General features: G+C 40.4%; 1 protein-coding gene across 1 annotated transcript in view; it reads right to left on the reverse strand.

The window, feature by feature from the left end:
• Nucleotides 1-18,667: 18,667 nt before the first annotated feature.
• The window catches only part of pdgfba (platelet-derived growth factor beta polypeptide a), a 29,948-nt gene continuing 21,115 nt past the window's right edge, over nt 18,668-27,500 (reverse strand). Inside the window, exons 6-7 of the mRNA XM_079659663.1 lie at nt 23,534-23,669; nt 18,668-20,130 (exon numbers count right to left, since the gene is read on the reverse strand). Of these exons, the coding sequence (XP_079515789.1) occupies nt 23,542-23,669 (128 nt within the window). The 3' untranslated portion in view covers nt 18,668-20,130; nt 23,534-23,541. The remainder of the gene's footprint in view (nt 20,131-23,533; nt 23,670-27,500) is intronic.

The following is a 27,500-nucleotide window of genomic DNA, read 5'->3' on the forward strand; positions in this document are numbered from 1 at the left end:
CTGCAAGAAACATGCATTTGTATTTATTAGATTTGTAAATGCATACATCCTTATTTGAATGAATCAGGGACATAACCTGCAGATATCACAGATAGAATCATGACATTATTTCTGTCTTCACTCGAAAGCTTTGTGGTGGTTTTTTGCTACATTTCAATTTGCATTTTTCATCATTTCATAGATTGTTTCTAATATGCACCCTCCCTGAGTAAGAATGAAGAAGGATCCTCCTGATCGAAAAACATGAATTGAGGTTATAATGGGTCGTTAAGCCGCGGTGAGACTTCTGCATCTGAGACCACCAGGAAAAGTGTTGGTGTGTTTTGAGGATGTGATGCCAAATGTTGCAACAGAAACAAATATAGTTCTGGTTAGAAAGAAGGAGCGGTTCCTGTTTCAGAGCTGCTTCCCTTCTGTGTGCATGTGAAGGACGAGAGCACAGTGCACAGAGAGAGAGAACAGGGGGGGGGGGGGGTGTGAGGGGGAAAGGAGGATTTTAACACTTATTTGCTAACAAAAGGCCGAAGAGGTGATTTGGACGAGCGTTCACTTCTCGTTTCACTTCTGTAAACCTTACTGGCTTTCTGGAAATGAGCTAATGCTTAGTTACCGTAACTAGGAGCCCCGGGACAAATACACCCAAAATACTTGTCGCTGTTCTGGCTTTACGGCGTCTCTGACTGAAATCACGGTTAATGAACAACTCACAGTCCCAGAGCAAATAGAAATCTCTCTTCAAGAATTTCAGAGCACACCCTGAGACCGCAGATACCAACAGTGAAAATATACTCTCCCTACGGAGAGAAAACATTCATTATGACACGTGAACAAGTGCTGCTGTACGGGAGAGGACTAGGGCTGCAGATGGAGATTAATGTATTTGTATGCATGGTCCTGTTGAAATAAATACATATTAATAATATCGGCCTCAAGTGATTTCTAAGAAAAAAGTCAACATTTGTAATAAAAAAAAAAGTCTGAATATTTAGATGAAAATGAAAAAAGAGTCTGACTAAAAAAAAAGCGAAACAAAATCTGCAAAAAACTGAATTCTGAGAAAAAAGTCAAACATTTTATAAAAAGTCAGAATCGTGAAAACATCACCATTTTGAGAAAAAATACAGAATAAAAAAAAATCTGGGGGAAACGTAAAAAAAAATTGGAAATAATGCCAGAATTCTGAAAACATTCCAAATGTAGGAAAATGTTGAAAAAAAAGTAATACCTGCAAAAAAAAATTACATTTTAGAAAAATGCAGAATTCTGCAAACAATCCGACGCAGCAGCCTTTCTGCATTGCTTTCATAAAAACTGGTAAAAAATAAAACTTTAACATCTGCTTTAAACGAACAGAATGAAGAATCCAGAAATTGTGCAGAAAGTGATAAAAAAAATGACAAGGCAGCCTCGTGTGCTTCAACGGAGACGCTTCCCGTTCACTTTGAATGGGGTGACGTCACGCTTTGCTGAACTGCATCGTGGTTCCGTCGCGTCGCTTCTGTTGCTCGCGCTGAAAGTTGAGAAAGTTCAACTTTTCAAGGAAGCACCAGCCAATCAAATTCTGAAAAAAGTACAAATTTGAGAAATAATTTGACATTTTTGGATAAAAATCTGAAGTCGATACAATGACACAATTCTGAAAAAGGTCAGAATTATTTTGAAAAAAACTCACAATTCTAAAATGGTCCAGACTTTGAGAAAAAAGCCAGATTTTTGAAAAATGTCAGAAATCTGAGGAAAACTTTGATAAAAAAAAATTCAAAATTTTTCGAAAGCATACAACAAAAAAATGTTTTAAAAAAGTGAGAATTTTCAAATAAGTCAGAATTTAGCAAAAAGGCCACATTTTTAAAAAAAAGGCATTATTTTGCAAAAAAATCTGAATGCTCAAAAATCTCATAATTTAGTGAAAGAAATGAAGAAATTTGAGAAAAACATTAATCCTTGTTTACAGCTCAGAATGAAGAATCCAGAAATTTAGAACGTGATGGCAGGGCAGGCTGCAGCGTGTCATCCGCTCTGCAGAGAAGGTGATCGGCAATAGGGAGGCGTGTGGCGTAGTGGGTTGTGCGTTGGTGTTTGGATCAGGGGGTCATAGGTTCAAACCCCACTGCAGTCAGCATGTCGTTGTGTCCCTGAGACACTTCACCCCAAAGTGCTCCTGTGGGGATTGCCCACAGTACTGAGTATGTAAGTCGCTTTGGATAAAAACGTCTAACAATCGACATGTAATGTAATGCAATCGGCTGCAATCTGCCATGACCTGCACGCCTCCTGGACCCTGAGGCGGGCAGGGAAGATAGTGGCCGACCCCCTCCCACCCTGGACACAAACTGTTCACCCCCCTCCACTCTGGCAGGAGGCTGCGCTCCATCAGGACCTGAACCTTTCTCCATTATGACCAACATCTCTCGCCACCTGAACAGTCTCTTCCCCTCCGCTACCCCCTCTTAAACAAGGCCCAGCCCCCCGCTGACACTTTACCTCTGCCACATCATAGACTATATGCATTACATTAATTCACACAATGTTCATACTGCTTTCTGCACATATTCTTATTTCACATTTCATAGTTTATATTCTCAAATGCATTCATAGCATTCTATTTCCATGTAAATTACTGCTGTATTTAATTTGTATTGCTTTATTTTATTACGGTGAAAAATATTTTTTGTTTTATATTAGATTTCTTGTTTTTTATATTTTATGTATGCACCATGACATCAAGTCAAATTCTTAGTATGTGCGAACCGAACCTACCTGGCAATAAACCTGTTTCTGATTCTGATTCTGATTCTGATGTGTTTTAAGGGGAGAGATGTAACTGTTGAGTTTCTCATTCAGACGCACAGTGCAGTCTTTATGACTTCAGCTCTGTCAGATCATAACAGGAAGCTGTGCAGGAAGACCGAGTCCCAGCTATTGTGTTTGGATCTAGAAGGACACTGAAGGATCTGATCATTTATGTTGGGACATTTTTTACAAGTGAAGTCATTTGATAGCGTTTTTTATGCAGAAGAATGTTTGGGGTTAGCACTATCATCAGATCTGAAGTCACATCGATTATTGACTTGAGACTTGATTTGGACTTTGACTGCTGTGAGGCCTAATTGGAAACAAATCCTCCTGAGGGCCCAAATGTAAAGACACATTCAGCAGCTGTTATTGATTTGTCTGCTTGTTTCCAAGGCTGTTGTATATTTTAAATATTCAAATACACAGTGGGCCAAAATTAAAAAAATGGGTACTAGTCGAGGGCGGGACTGGTTCAATGTTTATGGCAAAACTTATTGAAATGAACTTATTGCACATATTAAACCTGGAACTAACAAAGCTTCAATGATTGCCTATAAAAACAACATTAAACATTAAATAATCAGTTGATTCATTTCTTATGGCTCTATCTGCAGCTTCTCCAGAGTCATTTCTTATGAGTACATTTTCCCACAGGCCAACAGCTTCAACAAAACTATTTCCCTCAAAGAGAAACCAAACATGCCCTGTTGTCGTGAGAGAGAAAGTGCAGAAGGAAACATCCATTAAACTCAGCGTGCTGCTCTGTGATGCTAGCTCAGATACTTGGCATCTCATCTTGGGTGCAAGGTCATCAATGTTTGGGGTCAGGCTCTGAGCTGAGGAGACCCTCAGGATGGAGTGAAGGTGTGCGTGCAATATACCGGAGGGCCAGATCTAATAGTGATTAGAAATTATCCTGCGGGCCGAAATTAAATCCACCAAGGGCCTGATTTGGCCCCCGGGCCTTGAGTTTGACACATGTGGTTTATACGGTGCAGGAAGAGGCAGAAACACACTGGGCTATTTCGGAGCCTAAATAATGTTAAAGAATTTAATATGAAACCCAAGATCAATATACACACAATAGCTTGACCTCAATAATGATTGCAAACAACATATACTTAAGTAACAGCTCACAACAGGCCGTGGCATATGCTCAGTATGTCACAGCCAAGGGGCGTGGTTCGGCCCGATGCGAAGCGGAGAGTCGGTCAGTATGTGTTTATATATTGAAAAAGAGGTTTTTAACAGCAGATGTATTATTATCAATCATGCATGTTTTGCAGCATTTTAAAGAGGGAGAGTATTTTGATATGTTGGGGAAATCCAAACTTAGAAATGCAATCATGCAGATTTTAAAAGATAAACACACTAGATCTCTACATTCACATCTAACTTCTGAGCATGCTTCCAAAGCAGAAGCCCTGACTTTGATTTGTAGTCGTCTTATTGAGAGTCAAACTTGCAAGTGTGTGTTCAGAATAATGTGTGAGCATGTTTCAAGTCTCTTCACCATGTGCTCAGCAGCTACAGTGGAGATATGGCAATGACAAACTGAAGTCCTCCTCCAACAGAGCAACATGAATATATGCAGAGGACATAGAACAGATAGAACAGATCAAATAGTGCAAGAGAATGATTGGAGATGTGGAAGTAAATACAAATGAAATAGAAATAGTGCAAGAAGAGTCTTTATACAACTAAATGGAATATGATATATTAGATAAACAATGTGCAAGATGCATATGGATGTTCTTTAAAAAGTTCAGGTGTTTAAAACCTCTTAGGCCCCACGGACCCGGTTCCGGGGCCGAAATTGCGTCATTTGCAGGAAACAACGTCTAAGGAACCTTAATATTGAATAAACTATGAATATTTTATATCCATTTAACGGGAAAAAACTCATTAAACTGATCTTTTTTTTTTTTTTAAAACACACAATGCTAACAGTGAGCCTCTGAATTAGCCCCGAGCAAAAAATGCTAACCTATTACTGCACCGATAATCACTCCTAGCTCCCTTATTACTTATCCTAGCTGCACATCCAACACATCGTTTATGATCATAAAGACACAGAATCTAACGGTGCCCACCTCAACACTGAAAGATACAAACTCGCGACGTTATCAACAAAAACGTACATCAAAACAAGTGGCGCTAGGTAGCCCACAACGCTAACATGGCTTACCTTCGTCTTTGTCTGGTCTAAACTGGTCTTCAATGGCATTAAAACATTAACAACGATGATTTAGTTAATCCATAGGTTAATATCCAATGTGTCTGTCTCCCCTTTGAAATGTTCTGATAATCTATAAGCAATAAAACTGCAATTCCGTTTTAAAATAGTAGAGCAGGCCATTCCTACACTCTGTAGCAAGATTGAATGCGAGAAGACACCATTTTCTTTTTTTAACATGAGTGTGTGTGGGACGATTTCCCTTCGATTCTATTGGCTCTAACGGTCAGAAAGAGATGTCACATGTCAAAATCGAAGAAGGGGAGCCGAGATAAGGAAAATCCACCCAAATGGCCCCAGAAGAGGTTTCTTTTGCTAAATCTGTCTAAAAAGGTCAAATATCACTTGTTTTGCATCAATCTTGATACAGGGTACTTATTATATGTTGTACTTTGGATTCCTAAAGCTTTTAGTCTACTAACCCATCATCCAAGGTTAGTTTTCACTACAAGTACAAAATATTTTTTGGACGGACACTATAATTTACATTTTTTTACCATGTTCAATCTGAATTTACTTTAAAATAAAAAACATCTATATTGATTCTGACTTATCTACATCCAACTCACAGGTTTATCATTACTTTGAGAAACAACATGATTAATTTAACCCTTTTAGAAGTGGTTGCACTGAGGACAACGCATGGGTTAGACGAGGCCGACCATGGAGCCACAAGCAAACACCAGACCAAACACACCCTCACCACATCACAACACTATTGTGTGTGTGTGTGTGTGTGTGTGTGTGTGTGTGTGTGTGTGTGTGTGTGTGTGTGTGTGTGTGTGTGTGTGTGTGTGTGTGTGTGTGTGTGTGTGTGTGTGTGTGTGTGTGTGTGTGTGTGTGTGTGTGTGTGTGTGTGTGTGTGTGTGTGGTGACAGTGGGTGGGGTGGTCATGTTGGGGTTTCCAGAGAGTGAAACAAAAGTGATGGAGATTCACTTCCCCTCGAGACAGACGGATCATATTTTAAACAATAAGAGGGAAACTAACATCTGACTCCAGCGAAGACGAAGGGTTTTCTGAAAGTCCGTCCGACAAATTAACTAAATCTGAACTCCTGTGACTAAACTTTTCCAAAGAGACAAACAGATTTTGGTCAGGTCACACACTCTGACTATGATACCCATTCCCAATCATTCTTCATTTACCTAAGTGAAGATACCAAAGACCCCCATCAACACACACACACACACACACACACACACACACACACACACACACACACACACACACACACACACACACACACACACACACACACACACACACACACACACACACACACACACAGTGGTGAGTCAGGAAGGTGAGTCTGAGAGAGAGTGTCTGCATGTAAACATTTGTGTGTGTTTATCTGCTAAAACTGTGCCCTAACCACCGTGACCTCGCTTATTGTGTGTGTGTGTGTGTGTGTGTGTGTGTGTGTGTGTGTGTGTGTGTGTGTGTGTGTGTGTGTGTGTGTGTGTGTGTGTGTGTGTGTGTGTGTGTGTGTGTGTGTTTGTTGTCAGGTGTGCGTCAAATGTAGGCAGAGCCACCGCACTGTTTACACTCGTCGATGCAGTGTGAGCTCGGAGGCTATCGGCCACTGTGATTGGCTGCCAGCTCACAGCTCATTAACAGCGACACGGTGCCAGAGGACACACACTCCATTTGTTTCACAACACACGGACACACTCACACACACTCGTCAGGGGGAACCCACAGGTATGGCAGGCAGCCACACACACACACGCACACACACACACACACACACACACACACACACACACACACACACACACACACACACACACACACACACACACACACACACACACACACACACACACACACACACACACACACACACACACACACACACACACACCTCAGTGACCTGGCTGAACTTTGGCTCACCCTCATTGGTTGGTTCACACCTGGATGCTGGTTGGCTGCTGGACACCTGCAGGGTCATGACTTACAGTTACAGGAAGAGAGAGAGAAGAAGAAGACAACAAGGAGACAGGAAAAGGACACGAGACAGAAGCAGAAGAAGGACACAAGAAGGAGATGAGAAACAGACGGGAAAATAATTTCTACAGGAATGATAACCTGATGAGTGAGGAGAAAACTGATCTTTGATGTAAAAGAAACTCCGGAGGAACAAGAAGATTTTCTGTCTTGATTTATTCTTGATGACACAGTGTTTTCCACTGAGTCCACAGGGAGCCTCGGAGTCAGCAACAATTTATATTCTGGAGAATGTTGAAAACCACAAAACAGCATTTCAACAGAGGAGAGTGAAAGACAAGAGGGTCAATGGCTTAGGGTTGTTCTCCTGAAATAAGGTCTGATGTTAAGTCAAGCTGAAGAGATTTTAACGTTGTAATTTAAGACTTAAACTATGTCAGTAAATACCCCACTGGTAAATTTAAAAACAGAGGATGCTAACACTAAACGTCATCATGCCCAACATTAGCCTCCTTTAGCTTAGCAGTGGTGACGTGAAGTCATGTGACCGTGCTGTAGTTCCTTTATAGCCCAACATTAGCCTCCTTTAGCTTAGCGGTGGTGACGTGAAGTCATGTGGCCGTGCTGTAGTTCCTTTATAACCCAACATTAGCCTCCTTTAGCTTAGCGGTGGTGACGTGAAGTCATGTGGCCGTGCTGTAGTTCCTTTATAGCCCAACATTAGCCTCCTTTAGCTTAGCGGTGGTGACGTGAAGTCATGTGACCGTGCTGTAGTTCCTTTATAGCCCAACATTAGCCTCCTTTAGCTTAGCGGTGGTGACGTGAAGTCATGTGACCGTGCTGTAGTTCCTTTATAGCCCAACATTAGCCTCCTTTAGCTTAGCGGTGGTGACGGGAAGTCATGTGACCGTGCTGTAGTTCCTTTATAGCCCAACATTAGCCTCCTTTAGCTTAGCGGTGGTGACGTGAAGTCATGTGACCGTGCTGTAGTTCCTTTATAGCCCAACATTAGCCTCCTTTAGCTTAGCGGTGGTGACGTGAAGTCATGTGACCGTGCTGTAGTTCCTTTATAGCCCAACATTAGCCTCCTTTAGCTTAGCGGTGGTGACGTGAAGTCATGTGACCGTGCTGTAGTTCCTTTATAGCCCAACATTAGCCTCCTTTAGCTTAGCGGTGGTGACGGGAAGTCATGTGACCGTGCTGTAGTTCCTTTATAGCCCAACATTAGCCTCCTTTAGCTTAGCGGTGGTGACGTGAAGTCATGTGACCGTGCTGTAGTTCCTTTATAGCCCAACATTAGCCTCCTTTAGCTTAGCGGTGGAGACGTGAAGTCATGTGACCGTGCTGTAGTTCCTTTATAGCCCAACATAAGCTTCCTTTAGCTTAGCGGTGGTGACGTGAAGTCATGTGACCGTGCTGTAGTTCCTTCCTAGCCCAACAGTAGCCTCCTTTAGCTTAGCGGTGGTGACGTGAAGTCATGTGACCGTGCTGTTGTTCCTTCCTAGCCCAACAGTAGCCTCCTTTAGCTTAGCGGTGGTGACGTGAAGTCATGTGACCGTGCTGTAGGTCCTTCCTAGCCCAACAGTAGCCTCCTTTAGCTTAGCGGTGGTGACGTGAAGTCATGTGACCGTGCTGTTGTTCCTTCCTAGCCCAACAGTAGCCTCCTTTAGCTTAGCGGTGGTGACGTGAAGTCATGTGACCGTGCTGTAGTTCCTTCCTAGCCCAACAGTAGCCTCCTTTAGCTTAGCGGTGGTGACGTGAAGTCATGTGACCGTGCTGTAGTTCCTTCCTAGCCCAACAGTAGCCTCCTTTAGCTTAGCGGTGGTGACGTGAAGTCATGTGACCGTGCTGTAGTTCCTTCCTAGCCCAACAGTAGCCTCCTTTAGCTTAGCGGTGGTGACGTGAAGTCATGTGACCGTGCTGTAGTTCCTTTATAGCCCAACATTAGCCACCTTTAGCTTAGCGATGGTGACGTGAAGTCATGTGACCGTGCTGTAGTTCCTTTATAGCCCAACATTAGCCTCCTTTAGCTTAGCGGTGGTGACGTGAAGTCATGTGACCGTGCTGTTGTTCCTTTATAGCCCAACATTAGCCTCCTTCAGCTTAGCGGTGGTGACGTGAAGTCATGTGACCGTGCTGTAGTTCCTTTATAGCCCAAAATTAGCCACCTTTAGCTTAGCGGTGGTGACGTGAAGTCATGTGACCGTGCTGTAGTTCCTTTATAGCTTAACATTAGCCTCCTTTAGCTTAGCGGTGGTGACGTGAAGTCATGTGACCGTGCTGTAGTTCCTTTATAGCCCAACATTAGCCTCCTTTAGCTTAGCGGTGGTGACGTGAAGTCAAGTGACCGTGCTGTAGTTCCTTTATAGCCCAACATTAGCCTCATTTAGCTTAGCGGTGGAGACGTGAAGTCATGTGACCGTGATGCCTTCAGGGACCAACACAGAAAGCACTGCTCTACAATATTGACTCAGTGAGAACCCATTAAATGTTGGAAAGGATCCAAATAACAGGAAGGGTACCCATAATGTTTTACTAATGGAAACAACAATGTTGGTCTGTGGCCTCCTAATGCCTTTTGTAGTTTAAATGTGATGCTTTAAAACACTTAATGATCTGTAACTGGTTTTGGAAGATCACCATACCTTTAAGTTAAGACATAAAGGATGCTTTTTAAAGATTAAGGAAGAGCACCTAATCACAATAACAAGCCACTCATGGTGGAAGGTCATCCAACCTTCTTACAAATGTACCTCTTCATCCTAACTCCTCAAACACTAATCCCTCTATCCACAAGAGGAACAAATCACCTTCTCCCAAACCTTATGCTGTTAAGAGGCCCTGAAAAGAGTTCACTACATACTCATATTCAACTGAACATCAGCAGGAGAGGACTCTTTAAAGTAGAGACACTACACACTGATATACACATGAACATCAGCAGGAGAGGACTCTTTAAAGTAGAGACACTACATACTGATATACACATGAACATCAGCAGGAGAGGACTCTTTAAAGTAGAGACACTACATACTGATATACACATGAACATCAGCAGGAGAGGACTCTTTAAAGTAGAGACACTACATACTGATATACACCTGAACATCAGCAGGAGAGGACTCTTTAAAGTAGAGACACTACATACTGATATACACCTGAACATCAACAGGAGAGGACTCTTTAAAGTAGAGACACTACATACTGATATACACCTGAACATCAGCAGGAGAGGACTCTTTAAAGTAGAGACACTACATACTGATATACACCTGAACATCAGCAGGAGAGGACTCTTTAAAGTAGAGACACTACATACTGATATACACCTGAACATCAGCAGGAGAGGACCCTTTAAAGTAGAGACACTACATACTGATATACACCTGAACATCAGCAGGAGAGGACTCTTTAAAGTAGAGCCACTACATACTGATATACACCTGAACATCAGCAGGAGAGGACTCTTTAAAGTAGAGACACTACATACTGATATACACCTGAACATCAGCAGGAGAGGACTCTTTAAAGTAGAGACACTACATACTGATATACACCTGCACATCAGCAGGAGAGGACTCTTTAAAGTAGAGACACTACATACTGATATACACCTGAACATCAGCAGGAGAGGACTCTTTAAAGTAGAGACACTACATATTGATATACACCTCAACATCAGCAGGAGAGGACTCTTTAAAGTAGAGACACTACATACTGATATACACCTGAACATCAGCAGGAGAGGACTCTTTAAAGTATAGACACTAGATACTGATATACACCTGAACATAAGCAGGAGAGGACTCTTTAAAGTAGACACACTACATACTGATATACACCTGAACATCAGCAGGAGAGGACTCTTTAAAGTAGAGACACTACATACTGATATACACCTGAACATCAGCAGGAGAGGACTCTTTAAAGTAGAGACACTACATACTGATATACACCTGAACATCAGCAGGAGAGGACTCTTTAAAGTAGAGACACTACATATTGATATACACCTCAACATCAGCAGGAGAGGACTCTTTAAAGTAGAGACACTACATACTGATATACACCTGAACATCAGCAGCAGAGGACTCTTTAAAGTAGAGACACTACATACTGATATACACCTGAACATCAGCAGGAGAGGACTCTTTAAAGTAGAGACACTAAATACTGATATACACCTGAACATCAGCAGGAGAGGACTCTTTAAAGTAGAGACACTACATACTGATATACACCTGAACATCAGCAGGAGAGGACTCTTTAAAGTAGAGATACTACATACTGATATACACATGAACATCAGCAGGAGAGGACTCTTTAAAGTAGAGACACTATATACTGATATACACATGAACATCAGCAGGAGAGGACTCTTTAAAGTAGAGACACTACATACTGATATACACCTGAACATCATCAGGAGAGGACTCTTTAAAGTAGAGACACTACATACTGATATACACCTGAACATCAGTAGGAGAGGACTCTTTAAAGTAGAGACACTACATACTGATATACACCTGAACATCATCAGGAGAGAACTCTTTAAAGTAGAGACACTACATACTGATATACACCTGAACATCAGCAGGAGAGGACTCTTTAAAGTAGAGACATTACATGCTGATATACACCAGAACATCAGTAGGAGAGGACTCTTTAAAGTAGAGACACTACATACTGATATACACCTGAACATCAGTAGGAGAGGACTCTTTAAAGTAGAGACACTACATACTGATATACACCTGAACATCATCAGGAGAGAACTCTTTAAAGTAGAGACACTACATACTGATATACACCTGAACATAAGCAGGAGAGGACTCTTTAAAGTAGACACACTACATACTGATATACACCTGAACATCAGCAGGAGAGGACTCTTTAAAGTAGAGACACTACATACTGATATACACCTGAACATCAGCAGGAGAGGACTCTTTAAAGTAGAGACACTACATATTGATATACACCTCAACATCAGCAGGAGAGGACTCTTTAAAGTAGAGACACTACATACTGATATACACCTGAACATCAGCAGCAGAGGACTCTTTAAAGTAGAGACACTACATACTGATATACACCTGAACATCAGCAGGAGAGGACTCTTTAAAGTAGAGACACTAAATACTGATATACACCTGAACATCAGCAGGAGAGGACTCTTTAAAGTAGAGACACTACATACTGATATACACCTGAACATCAGCAGGAGAGGACTCTTTAAAGTAGAGATACTACATACTGATATACACATGAACATCAGCAGGAGAGGACTCTTTAAAGTAGAGACACTATATACTGATATACACATGAACATCAGCAGGAGAGGACTCTTTAAAGTAGAGACACTACATACTGATATACACCTGAACATCATCAGGAGAGGACTCTTTAAAGTAGAGACACTACATACTGATATACACCTGAACATCAGTAGGAGAGGACTCTTTAAAGTAGAGACACTACATACTGATATACACCTGAACATCATCAGGAGAGAACTCTTTAAAGTAGAGACACTACATACTGATATACACCTGAACATCAGCAGGAGAGGACTCTTTAAAGTAGAGACATTACATGCTGATATACACCAGAACATCAGTAGGAGAGGACTCTTTAAAGTAGAGACACTACATACTGATATACACCTGAACATCAGTAGGAGAGGACTCTTTAAAGTAGAGACACTACATACTGATATACACCTGAACATCATCAGGAGAGAACTCTTTAAAGTAGAGACACTACATACTGATATACACCTGAACATCAGCAGGAGAGGACTCTTTAAAGTAGAGACACTACATACTGATATACACCTGAAGATCAGCAGGAGAGGACTCTTTAAAGTAGAGACAATACATACTGATATACACCTGATCATCAGCAGGAGAGAACTCTTTAAAGTAGAGACACTACATACTGATATACACCTGAACATCAGCAGGAGAGGACTCTTTAAAGTAGAGACACTACATACTGATATACACCTGAACATCAGCAGGAGAGGACTCTTTAAAGTAGAGACACTACATACTGATATGCACCTGAATATCAGCAGGAGAGGACTCTTTAAAGTAGACACACTACATACTGATATACACCTGAACATCAGCAGGAGAGGACTCTTTAAAGTAGAGACACTACATACTGATATGCACCTGAATATCAGCAGGAGAGGACTCTTTAAAGTAGACACACTACATACTGATATACACCTGAACATCAGCAGGAGAGGACTCTTTAAAGTCACACTGACCTAACTGACCACGTGTTTCTAGCCAAATAATATTGAATAATCACTTCTCCTTTCCGTATAGCACTAAACAAACATCATTTCATATGAAGGCAATGGACTGATAATTAAAGCTAATGTCTAATGTAGGATTCTGTCTTTTTTGAGTGTGTATCTTACTAGAAGGCGCTTGATTGAAGTCCTTTTGGATGAAAGCGTCTGCTAAATAAGATATTGTGATATCATTGCTGCAACTGTAGTGTTTATATTTGTGTCAGATTCCACAATAAGGAGCTATATACTGTATATGAGTCAGAACCCTGTGGCATGACTTGTGATGGTATAAAAATACTAAGAGTACAATCACAGTGTTGAGAAATAACCGTCCATCCATTTAAAGTATCTCGTTAAATTTACAAGAAGTTTGAAATGCATCGAAATCCGACTTTTCTCAAGTGACAAAAAGGGGTTTTGATTCACAGCGTTGTAATTTTTAGGCCGTCTTAAAGTCTGAGTGTGTGTGTGTGTGTGTGTGTGTGTGTGTGTGTGTGTGTGTGTGTGTGTGTGTGTATTTGTGTGTGTATTTGTGTGTGTGTGTGTGTGTGTGTGTGTGTGTGTGTGTGTGTGTGTGTGTGTGTGTGTGTGTGTGTGTGTGTGTGTGTGTGTGTGTGTGTGTGTGTGTGTGTGTGTGTGTGTGTGTGTGTGTGTGTGTGTGTGTTTGTGCAGCTCGAGGACTGCAGTAAACGCTTAGTCATCGTTCTTAAAAGAAGAGAATCTGATGACAGAATTAGCTCTGCAGGGGAAGCCCCGCTACACAACAGAATGACATTTAAACGGCTTTTCTTTCTTCAATGACTCCCTGACATTCTCTTCTACTCCTTCAAATATCTTCAAAGTCTGTTCTGAATTCTCAAAGTACTCTTGTTTGCATTTTATTCATTTTTCTTACTGTCATTTTCCCTGTGATGCCTCCTCTCTCTGGCCTTCACCCTGTCTTTTCTCCACCGTTCATCTTCTCTCCATTCCTTCACTGACACCCCGTCCCCCACGTCTCCTTTTCACCATATGATACTGCTCTGTTGACGGTTCCCATAGCAACCAGACATTTTTGCTGACCCCTGCCTCGCTTTAAGTGACAGGACGTTCAGTCAGAAGGGCAAAGAGAGAGTGTGTGTGTGTGTGTGTGTGTGTGTGTGTGTGTGTGTGTGTGTGTGTGTGTGTGTGTGTGTGTGTGTGTGTGTGTGTGTGTGTGTGTGTGTGTGTGTGTGTGTGTGTGTGTGTGTGTGTGTGTGTGTGTGTGTGTGTGTGTGTGTGTGTGTGTGTGTGTGTATGCATATACTCAGAAGCATGCACACACACTTAAGAGGTGTCACTACAGGCAAACACATTGTTTTTATCAGACTAGTGTAAAGGAATCCTCTGAAATCTACATCTGTGTCTGCAGATTTACCCTAAACTCACTCAGCATTACATAATGCCTCATATGCATATTTAAAGAAAACTTTAATACAAAACATAATTCTGTTATTGTCAGTAATGAAGTGGGTCTCATGGTGATATCTGCTCGTTAGAGTTTTTTATGAAGGTAGATATGGTGCAAAATGGGAGAGCATGTAAAACCTGATGTGAGCACTTACAGAAAAAAGATCTGAGCTTGTGTGCATACATTTAGACTTGTATAAAATATCCACGTATCTGTGAACCACATTTGAAGTCACAGAAGAAAAAAGAAAGTTTTGTAGCTTGTAGAAAAAAAATGAACTTAGTGATGAAATGTTCACTTGCAGAAAAATACATATTTTTAAAATATATTTTCCATTACAACTGCAACTTGGTTATCACAACCTCTCAAATCAGTCATTACAACTTGACCAATCTGCTCTGTGGCAGTATACATCGACGAATCTGCGGTCTTGACTTTTGCTACACTTCTTGCAATAAATGTGTCGCTAAAGTAATTTTCACCTGTAGATGTGGGGGGAGGGGGGGGGTTGGAGCGAAGGGGCGGAGCTATCAGAACGACGAGGCTCGGTTGACTGGAAACTGCGGGGCTAACGGTTCGTGTCGCTACCAGTCCGCTGACATGGCGCGTCAATCAACGGTAAGTTTTGCCCGTTACTTGCCCAGTATTACTTTGAATATTATTATTGTGATTGAGGATTAAATCCGCTTTGAAGACCACCGTTTTATATCGTGCAGTTTAGCGGCAAAATAACGTCAGTTAGCCAGCTAACGGTAGCTTTGTTGAGTTTATGCTAGCTAAACAAGTAGTGGTTGTAGTCTACAGCAGTAATTAATATATTATAGCCTACTGCTTTGGCACTAACGGTGGTGTTTTTAAAGCCTTTGTAAATTATCCATGCTATTTTCTATTTAGCTAACGTCGAAGTAGTGTATGTGAAATCAACCTCACAATAAGATGTTTGTATATTACAATTATTAATGTCATATTTCAAAATGATTACTTAGATATTACAATATGGTTGGTTGATCTGGAGTTCATTATTGAGCTTACACGTTAACATCACAGTCATCTGATGAACGAACCCAAACCTTGTTGTTTTTATGAATTGCATTACCAAATGGATATCAAATAAACAGCAAGCATTGGTAACACAACTTCCAAAGTTACAGTAAAATAAGAAGTGTAGCAAAAGTCAAGACCGCAGATTCGTCGATGTATACCGCCACAGAGCAGATTCGTGAAGTTGTAATGACTGATTTGAGAGGTTGTAAGAACCAAGTTGCAGTTGTAATGGAAAATATATTTAAAAAATATGTATTTTTCTGCAAGTGAACATTTCATCACTTAGTTCTTTTTTTTTCTACAAGCTACAAAACTTTTTTTTTCTTCTGTGACTTCAAATGTGGTTCACAGTTACGTGGATATTTTAAACAAGTGTAAATGTATGCACACAAGCTCAGATGTTTTTCGGCAAGTGCTCACATCAGGTTTTACACGCTCTCGCGTTTTGCACCATATCTACCTTCATACTGTTCACATGCAGAGTGTACAACATGTAGGAATTTGACAATCCAGAACTTTAAAGGCCGATTTCTCCAGAAGAGTTTTTTCCTTTACAAGCACCTGAACCTGGGGGGACAGAAACTTCTCAGAAACCTCGATTTTAAATTAGACTTGTTAACTTATTTTTTAAAATATGTAATCTCTGTCTTTGAGCACCTGATAAAGCGCTTGATACATACAATGTATTATTATTATTATTATTATTATTATTATTATTATTATTATTATTATTATTATTATTATTATTATTATTATATCTGACATTATTAAGTATTTTCCTTTTTTTCTCCAGATATAATTTGGCTTGGATTTTTTTTTTTTTTTTTTCTGGAATATTATAATTTATATTTTCCTCTGAAATGCTCGACTTCTCAGGAATTATTTTCACAGAAAAATCATTATTTTTTACCTCGAAGTATTATCAATTTTTTCGATAAAATATTCAAATGAACTTGACTTTCTTTTTTGAAATATTTGAGTATTTTTAAACAGCTCTTAGTCAGCCGCTGCCTCCTCCTCTCTTCCCACTCACCCTCCTGTGTGTGTGTGTGTGTGTGTGTGTGTGTGTGTGTGTGTGTGTGTGTGTGTGTGTGTGTGTGTGTGTGTGTGTGTGTGTGTGTGTGTGTGTGTGTGTGTGTGTGTGAGTGTGTGAGTGTGTGAGTGTGTGAGTGAGTGAGTGAGTGAGTGAGTGAGTGAGTGAGTGAGTGAGTGTGTGTGTGTTTGTGTGTATATCAGCTGTACTGTTTCCCAGACGCCATTGTGTGCTGACTTCCTGTCCCTCCCACCTGTCGACCTATCAGAAGATCAGGATTGGAGCTCCCTGCACACACCTTCAGGAGGCTCTGAATCTGTGTCTCAACTCTCTGTGATTATATATAATATTGATATATCTGTCAACCGTGGTAAACTCACGTGTTTAACTTTGCATAGTTGTGTATAGTTTACTTGTGTATAATCTGAATAGTATGTTAACTACTCTTCATAAAGCTGTGTTTTCTTACAGTCTATTTTTGTTAGTTATTATTCCACTTGAATATTGAGGGTGTTTGTTTAGGTGTTTATTGTTTGCATTGAATCATTAGCCCCTAGCTAAGAGTCTTTTGCTTTGTTTCGGGATGCCATTTATTTTGAACAATTTCAATAAATAACTTTACCAAATCCAACTGGTTTTATGTTCAATCCCTTTTTCCCCAGAGCTTGGACGTAACATGTGATTATTACAACTTCTTCTCTCTAAAATGTACTCATGCAATCATATGCAATGACCATATTAACACATCCACAATCAACAGTGTATTTGTTAAACAGTTTCATTTTTTATTAAAAATAACATTCATAACAGTAACAGTTGTACAACCAATAATTATAATCTGCAACAATAATTAATTACACTTGAGAACTGGAGGACTTCATATCCCCCTCTTTTTTAAATAAGTTAAGAAATAAAGTTCTTCTCCCCCCCCCCTGGGAAATATATTTTTCTAAAGCAGTTCAACATACAGTGTCGGCTATAACTGGCTCACAGCGATCTCTAAAGGTCTTTATTTAAGACTTGCTTTAATGTGGATATTCATAGCATGTTATCTAGGCAGGCATTTGGTTTTTATTCCATAGAGTGGTGCAGGAATGAAACACAGAACAAGTCAGCATCTTCCTGTTTCCCTGGTGTGGCAGTCAATGGTTTTTGAAGAGATACCTTGGTTGCTGATTGGCTAATGGTTACACAATCCAAAAAATCGTTATGACATCATAACGGGGCCGAAATCTGATCCGCTCATTTTCAGACAGGTTTTTATAGAAATGGATCAAAAAGAGAGAGAATCTTTGTTCCTGAAACTTTCAGAGTCTCTTTCCACAGAGGGGACACATGTTGATGTAGAAGAGACATGAAGAAGAGGGGACACATGTTGATGTAGAAGAGACATGAAGAAGAGGGGACACATGTTGATGTAGAAGAGACATGAGGAAGAGGGGACACATGTTGATGTAGAAGAGACATGAAGAAGAGGGGACACATGTTGATGTAGAAGAGACATGGAGAAGAGGGGACACATGTTGATGTAGAAGAGACATGGAGAAGAGGGGACACATGTTGATATAGAAGAGACATGGAGAAGAGGGGACACATGTTGATATAGAAGAGACATGGAGAAGAGGGGACACATGTTGATGTAGAAGAGACATGGAGAAGAGGGGACACATGTTGATATAGAAGAGACATGGAGAAGAGGGGACACATGTTGATGTAGAAGAGACATGGAGAAGAGAGGACACATGTTGCTGTAGAAGAGACATGAAGAAGAGGGGACACATGTTGATGTAGAAGAGACATGAAGAAGAGGGGACACATGTTGATATAGAAGAGACATGGAGAAGAGGGGACACATGTTGATGTAGAAGAGACATGGAGAAGAGGGGACACATGTTGATGTAGAAGAGACATGAAGAAGAGGGGACACATGTTGATGTTGAAGAGACATGAAGAAGAGGGGACACATGTTGATGTAGAAGAGACATGAAGAAGAGGGGACACATGTTGATGTAGAAGAGACATGGAGAAGAGGGGACACATGTTGATGTAGAAGAGAGATGAAGAAGAGGGGACACATGTTGATGTAGAAGAGACATGGAGAAGAGGGGACACATGTTGATGTAGAAGAGACATGAAGAAGAGGGGACACATGTTGATGTAGAACAGACATGGAGAAGAGGGGACACATGTTGATGTAGAAGAGACATGGAGAAGAGGGGACACATGTTGATGTAGAAGAGACATGAAGAAGAGAGGACACATGTTGATGTAGAAGAGAGATGAAGAACAGGGGACACATGTTGGTGTAGAAGAGACATGGAGAAGAGGGGACACATGTTGGTGTAGAAGAGACATGGAGAGGAGGGGACACATGTTGATGTAGAAGAGACATGTAGAAGAGGGGACACATGTTGATGTAGAAGAGACATGTAGAAGAGGGGACACATGTTGATGTAGAAGAGACATGGAGAAGAGGGGACACATGTTGGTGTAGAAGAGACATGGAGAGGAGGGGACACATGTTGATGTAGAAGAGAAACAAACACGGTTGCTAACAAGTGTCTAAATGAGACGACTAAACATCATCACGCCCAACGTTAGCCTCCTTTAGCTTAGCGGTGGTGACCTGAAGTCATGTGACCGTGCTGTAGTTCCTTTATACGCTAGCTTTTTACTTCAGAAATCACAATTGTGTTAATGTGGAAAATTCCCGTTGTTTTTTTGTGGCGGGAACCAGGAAGATGCTGCCTTCAGGGTCGACTACAGAAATACGTCATCCCTGCACCTCTCTATCTGGCAGTAGTACAAAATGAGCAGGTTATTAATATTTCCAGTACATGAAGCTACAGTACAGAGTATTCTCTATCGGACAGTGTTTGGCTACTCCAGTGTAAATAAAGTTAAAGGATTACAGTAATGTTTGGCGTCGAGCTGCACCTTCCCGTCTCCAGTGTAGAAATCCAGTTCTCCACGTTTCCAGTTTCAGTTCTGACTTCTCAGTCCGAGTAAAAGTCAAGTTCTCTGTCTCTGCACCAATCAGAAGTTGAGCTAGAAGTGTTTAAACAGCCAATCAATGGCTGCAGACTCCAGTCTAGCATCGACCCACGCCAATGGGACCTGTGGCTCACACAAATTAAATCCAGTGTTCAGTGTGACCTCCGCTCCAAAGAGTTCATAACATTGCCCTTTGTTAAACCCATGAAGCTGGACCACTCTCTTGAAATCCGCCCGGTAACAATCAGCAGCGTTCGTCTTCAGTCTTTTCCCAGAATCCCGTGTTTCCTCTCCAGATTCCTTCGGTGCAACGATGCTCGCTTTGGGTTCGCTTCACCATTTCCTGTCAGGGAAAATCAAAAGAAACATTTGTTATTTTTCCATCCATGGCATTATTAAATTCAGCCTAGAAATGTGTGACATGTGACACTCTTCTGAACTGATAAAGAGCTTTATAAGTACAGTGCATTTACCATTTCAACGTATTATTTTTAATGTACATTTTCCCCTAATCTTCTTATTTTGTATAAATATTTTACTCTATTTCATTCAATTGTATCTTTAATGGGTTTTCTGTCCATTAACCTGTTCTGCCCCGAGCCTGTTTTTCCGGTCAGGAACAAATGACTATATCTTAACTTCTAAAAGGGGTAAATGAATAATCTTTTTTCTCAAAGCAATGATAAACCTGTGAGTTGGATGTAGAAAAGAATCAATATAGATTTTTTTAATTTTAAAGTAAATTCAGATTGAACATAGTAAAAACATTTAAATGATAGTGTCCGTCCAAAAAGAAAAAATGACGTATGGTGAAAAACTCTCTTGAATGATGGGTTAGTTGACTAAAAGCTTTAGGAATCCAAACTATAACATATAATAAATACTCTGTATCAATATTGATGCAAAACAATTGATATTTGACCTTTTTAGAGAGATTTAACACAAAAAAACTACTTCTGGGGTCATTTGGGTGGATTTTCCTTATCTCTGGAACCCATTGGTCGATTTTGATGATTGACATCTCTTTTGAACCCTTAGAGCCAATCGAATCGAGCCAGAATGCCCAAAACCGGAAGCTGGGTTGCAGCTCTAAAAACAGCTAATTTGAAATCTCCGTTTTTGACAAAAATTGAATGATGGATTATCAGAAATAATTTCAAAGTGACACAGACACATTGGATTAACCTTTGGATTAACCTTCAGCAACGTTTTTATAGTTTTGATGCCATTGAACACAACTTTTGATCAGAAACAGCAAAAGGTAAACATTGGCCGTGTTTGCTCCGTAAAGCTACGTGGTGTGATGTCTGGGTTTGCTTCCCCTGCCGCGAGTTCTGATCGCTCAGTGATGATAGTTATATTTCTAGAATCTGTGGAATCTCAGCTTGCTAGCTGATATCTTGTTTGTGCAGATCCGATAAGTAATAAAGTATTTCTACCGTGAGTTCTGTGCGTTAGCCTTTTTTTTCGCTGAGGGCTCATTTAGACACTTCTTGTGAGACTTGTGTTTTGTTTTGGTAAAAAACTGTTAATATTGCCTGATAGCTGAGTTCCTTCCCGTTAAGAGGGTAAGACACATTCATAGGTTGTTAAATGTTAAGAAGCCTTGAGACCCAGTTTTGTGAAAAAAAGCCCTTAAAGGTGGGGTAGGTCATTTTGGAGAAACCAGCTCGAGTGCGCTAGAATTTGAAAATACACAAACGGAACAAATCTGCCACTTCCTCACAGAGCCCCTCCTCCAACACACACGAACATGCACATGACCAATGAGGGCACGAGATAAGTTTGTGCACAGATGGATGGCTGACAGGCAGGTAGGCCATCCAGTTATTTTATCCGGGCCGGCTCAGATGATTGGTCGTGCTTTTTAAGGTAGTACGGCTTCCATGACATTTTTGTATGGATTTTTTGTCAAAGCACTTCAGATATTCATTGCTATCGGGATGTTGAGAGCATTCCATGGAATATAACAAAAAGTGTATCTCGAGTCAGTTTCTCAAATGTACCTACCCCACCTTTTAGTCTTAACAGGCTAAAGTGTTTTTTTATTTAAATATTTCATTTTAATTTTGAACAGTTTTTTCAATTTACATTTTTTTGTATAATTATTTTTTTGTATAAATTCAATTGCACATTCTTAATTGAACTTCTGATGTTTTAAATAAATAAATAAATGTTCTTCCTTCGTTTTCTTTATTTTCCATATATGTACACGGAAATCTTTTAATGCACCTCTTTGCTTTAACGTTTTAGGTGTGTGTTCATTTGTTATTGTATTTCATTCATATATTATATATTTTATTTTACCTTCATTTCACAATTTCTTTTTAACTTACTTCTTATTGTATAAGCAAATTGTTTTGTTTTTTAATTCTAAATATAGCATCTGTCACAAAACACAACTTCCCCCAGGGAGAAAGAAAGTATTCTGTCCATCAACAATACTTTCAAACAAACTATTTGAACCATCACTCTCAGGTGTACGGACGTTTCCTCCAGTCATTCTGCATCTCATTCCATTCTGCATGTCATTCCATTCTGCATGTCATTCTGCATGTCATTCTGCATGTCATTCCATTCTGCATATCATTCTGCATGTCATTCCATTCTGCATGTCATTCTGCATGTCATTCTGCATGTCATTCCATTCTGCATGTCATTCTGCATTCCATTCTGCATGTCATTCCATTCTGAATGTCATTCTGTATGTCATTCCATTCTGTATGTCATTCCATTCTGCATGTCATTCTGCATGTCATTCTGCATGTCATTCCATTCTGCATATCATTCTGCATGTCATTCCATTCTGCATGTCATTCTGCATGTCATTCTGCATGTCATTCCATTCTGCATGTCATTCTGCATTCCATTCTGCATGTCATTCCATTCTGAATGTCATTCTGTATGTCATTCCATTCTGTATGTCATTCCATTCTGCATGTCATTCTGCATTCCATTCTGTATGTCATTCCATTCTGCATGTCATTCTGTATGTCATTCTGCATGTCATTCTGTATGTCATTCCATTCTGCATGTCATTCTGCATTCCATTCTGCATGTCATTCTGCATGTCATTCTGCATTCCATTCTGTATGTCATTCCATTCTGCATGTCATTCTGCATGTCATTCTGCATGTCATTCTGCATGTCATTCCATTCTGCATGTCACTCTGCATGTCATTCTGCATGTCATTCTGAATATCATTCTGCATGTCATTCTGCATCTCATTCTGCATCTCATTCTGCATGTCATTTAATTCTGCATCTCATTCTGCATGTTATTCTGCATGTCATTCTGCATTTCATTCCATTCTGCATCTCATTCTGCATGTCACTCTGCATGTCATTCTGTATGTCATTCCATTCTGCATGTCATTCTGCATGTCATTCTGCATCTCATTCTGCATTTCATTACATTCTGCATGTCATTCTGCATGTCATTCTGCATGTCATTCTGCATGTCATTCTGCATGTCATTCCATTCTGCATGTCATTCTGCATGTCATTTCATTCTGCATGTCATTCTGCATTTCATTACATTCTGCATGTCATTCTGCATCTCATTCTGCATGTCATTCTGCATGTTATTCTGCATGTCATTCTGCATGTCATTCCATTCTGCATGTCATTCTGCATGTCATTCTGCATGTTATTCTGCACGTCATTCTACATGTTATTCTTCCAAAGCTGTCAAATGCACAGTAAACATGTAGGATAAAGCCTGCGTATCGAACAGCTCCTCTCACCTGCAGCTCTACATGATCATGGCTCTGATGGCGGCCGTGCTGATGCGTTTGCGTTTTCGATGTTTCCTCCGGCGTCGAGGCGAGGCGGGGCGGAAAGGAGGCGGGGGGGCGGAGGGGGGGGGCGAGGAGGAGAGGGCTGCAAGCACAGAGAGGAGAGAGGTGAGTCTTTATCTGGAATATCAAACACAACTAACATCTGTGGAGTAAGTTCTTCAGAGAAACTGATGAATGATTCATGGACTAAGCTTATCTTTTGTTATATTTAATAAAGTAATAAAGAAAGTCAATAAACAAGTGAAATGGATCTGAAATGCAGGAACAGAGCAGCTTCATCCTCAGAGGATAAAGAACTTCTGATTACAGCCTCTCTATATATTCATGAGAGGAAACAGCTGGTCCTACATCCCATCATTAAACCATCAAGCCCCCTCGTCTTTAACCAGTTGCAAATCTCTTGCACACTTCCTTTGCCCTCCTGACATTTCAATCCTTAACACATGTCTCTGTTAAACACACACAAGAATACAAATACATTTACCAGAGTAAAAGGCAATCTGAGGTGAAGATGATATGTTTTAAATAATTATATGATCATTTGACACAACAACATCTCTCTTTGAGATCTAGGGTGGGGGTCATGTGTGACGGGTTGGCAGCAAAACAACAGGTCATTTATCCAAACAGTTGAAAACATCAGCAACGGGAAGTGTGACCGAACATCTGACTCTGACTGGAGGCTCAGTTTGTGTTCTCTGCTTAGCGACAGTAAATATTTATTTCTGTTTCTTAATGACCGCATGGTTAAAGGAGAGGCTGGGAGAACATGAGCAAACATTTATAAATAAAAAGGGTCTTATTTTGTTAAATCTGGACTGAAGTTGGCTGTGTTTGTATTTATGATTTGGTTTTATTTTCTGTTTCATTACAGAAGGACCACTTACTGTGTTGGGTTTTATTTAACAATGGTACTACCCTGACCCCTAACCCAATGTTACTCCCCTAACCCCTAACCCAATGGTACTACCCTAACCCTAACCCAATGTTACTCCCCTAACCCTAACCCAATGGTACTACCCTAACCCTAACCCAATGGTACTACCCTGACCCTAACCCAATGGTACTACCCTGACCCTAACCCAATGGTACTACCCTAACCCTAACCCAATGGTACTACCCTAACCCTAACCCAATGGTACTACCCTAAGCCTAACCCAATGTTACTCCCCTAACCCTAACCCAATGTTACTACCCTAACCCTAACCCAATGGTACTACCCTAACCCTAACCCAATGTTACTACCCTAACCCTAACCCAATGGTACTACCCTAACCCTAACCCTAGCCCTAACCCCTAACCCAATGGTACTACCCTAACCCTAACCCAATGTTACTACCCTAACCCTAACCCAATGTTACTACCCTAACCCTAACCCAATGTTACTCCCCTAACCCTAACCCTAATAATAATGCATTTTATTTGTAGAGTGCTTTTCTACAGACTCAAAGACACTTTACAAATACAAATAAAATCACAAAAACATAATTAAAACAACACACTTCAAATATATAAAACACAACATTAATTTCAGATTTGAAGCAGGTTATATATCTATAACATATCGATGTAGTGGTTCATTTGAGCTTCTTTCCTGGATCTCATTACTTGCACATTAATCTTGCCCTATTTTTATTCTTTTTTTTTTCTTTGTTTTATGTCTTATATATATTTACGTTTCCTTGTTGGAGGAGCCTGTGACTTCAGATGTTCCTTGCATATGTGCATCTGATGATAAAGCCTTTGAAAGTTGAACTTGAATCAGGGTGTGTGTGTGTGTGTGTGTGTGTGTGTGTGTGTGTGTGTGTGTGTGTGTGTGTGTGTGTGTGTGTGTGTGTGTGTGTGTGTGTGTGTGTGTGTGTGTGTGTTAACGTTGAGATTCAGGCATTGCATTTTGCAGTGTTTCAATACAGATCTGTATCACCTGAAGACAGAGCAACAAATAGCGTATCTCCCAAAGTCTGACACAAAGTTTGGTGAAGTTTGAAGTGTCCTTGGGCAATGTGCTCCCAACTGCAGACTGTGTGTGTGTGTGTGTGTGTGTGTGTGTGTGTGTGTGTGTGTGTGTGTGTGTGTGTGTGTGTGTGTGTGTGTGTGTGTGTGTGTGTGTGTGTGTGTGTGTGTGTGTGTGTGTGTATTATGCTTCATGCAGACTGAACATCACTACAGAAACACCTCTCTTGACCACAGAGAGATTACGAAGCATCTGACTTCTCTCTGAAGGACGGATCAGAACCTTGAAGTCTTCACAACAAACTGATCCTGAGTCAGAGATCAGGATCAGCTGGTGTTTAGTCTCACAGCCTGGGAAACTCTCTCTCATTCACAGCTTCTCTCTAACACAGAGACAGGGTGTAGGGACGGATACCCTCCCTCTGTTTTGCATTGGACTTAATCAGCAAAAAAAGCTAAATCTTGATATGAAGTTTGAAATAAACATCTGATGTTTGTTTGGCAGACGCTACGCTTGAGGATCTTTCCATCTATTTGCAATTTCCCCTTCCATTGTTGTTCTTTTTGTTTGCTTTTGTGAAGTTCTGCTTACAGCCTCTCTCCTTCTCCCTACACGCATATTTTAAGGCTTGATTTCTGCCAGAAAAAAGACTTCATGCTCAGAAAATGTACCGTATTTAAAGGTGAATAAAACTGATAGCAATAATGTGTCTTCTTTTAACAGTGACAGCACTAAGATATCGTCATCATGCCTTCTTATGAGCTGGGAGTCTTTGCTGATATTCCCAGTGAGAAATGCTGTTTCAGTTTAATTCAAACCAACGTGTCTTCTGCTGCAGCTTCATGATTATTTAACCCTTAGATCGGTGGTTCGGTGGGGGCGCCAAAGATTGCAGGGGGGGGGGGGGGGGCGCCAGGCCTCAGATGATTTGAGGCCAAATATCATATTTAGACTTTTTTTTTTTTTACATATAATTGTAAGGCAATACATGATTGCCGCTAAAGGCCTTGTCTCTACATTACAATACAAAATAATTGATTAATTAATTATAATAAAAATTCAAGTTAGTAGCTAATAAAGGCATAAAAAGAGAGACATTTATAATTCTTTCTTTAATAGAAATGTTTCTTCTGCCCGTAAAGTGTCCAAACCAGGCTTGTCTGGATAAGCGCATTTTTAAAACATAGTCGTTGTCCATGACGGTTTCAGTTGGATTATTTGTCAGTTGCTCCGATCAGATCGGTCTCCTCCATTTTGTAGATTATTTACGACTTTTGAATCCACATAAACACATCGGCAAAACCCGGTTTACTTTGAGCATGTGTTTTAAACAGTTTAATCCCTTTGTGAATTGTTTCCACTTGCTCCGTACTTTAATTTCTTCATTCAGCGGGAATCCAAATGAATGAATCCTGAGTCCAACAACCATCAAAGTCACTCCAATAGAGCTCCTTAACTACGCTTTCACACTCCTTTAACTAAATACTTCACATTCATCTAGTTTGTGACAGTTATTGTAGCATTTTTGAGACTTTTAAACTTTAATTACAGCTGTTGCGCCCCCCCCTTGTGTGTGTGGGGGGGGGGGGCGCAACTTCCAACAGGAGTCATTTGGGGGGGGGCTCTTGGGAAAAAAGGTTGGGAACCCCTGCCTTAGATGCCCGATTGACTGGACCCTACCCTCTTCCATAAGTGGGTCAAAAAGGACCCGTATCATTTTTGTCATTTTGGTTAAGAACATTTAGTATTACATTTCGCTTCACACTAGAAATATTTTATATTTAATTTTTCACTATTTATTCGTTTTTTGTTTTTTTTTACATTTTGAAAAAAAACGTTTTCCCGTAGGATCCCATAGAAAATGCATGCGGTTCATTTTTGACCCACTTTTGGAAACTTAGGGTAGAAATACAAAAACTAAAATTTCTTAAAATGTATACAATTTAAATTTAAAATGTG

The sequence above is a fragment of the Notothenia rossii genome (genome assembly GCF_949606895.1).
Source record: "Notothenia rossii genome assembly, chromosome: 1".
NCBI lineage: Eukaryota > Metazoa > Chordata > Actinopteri > Perciformes > Nototheniidae > Notothenia > Notothenia rossii.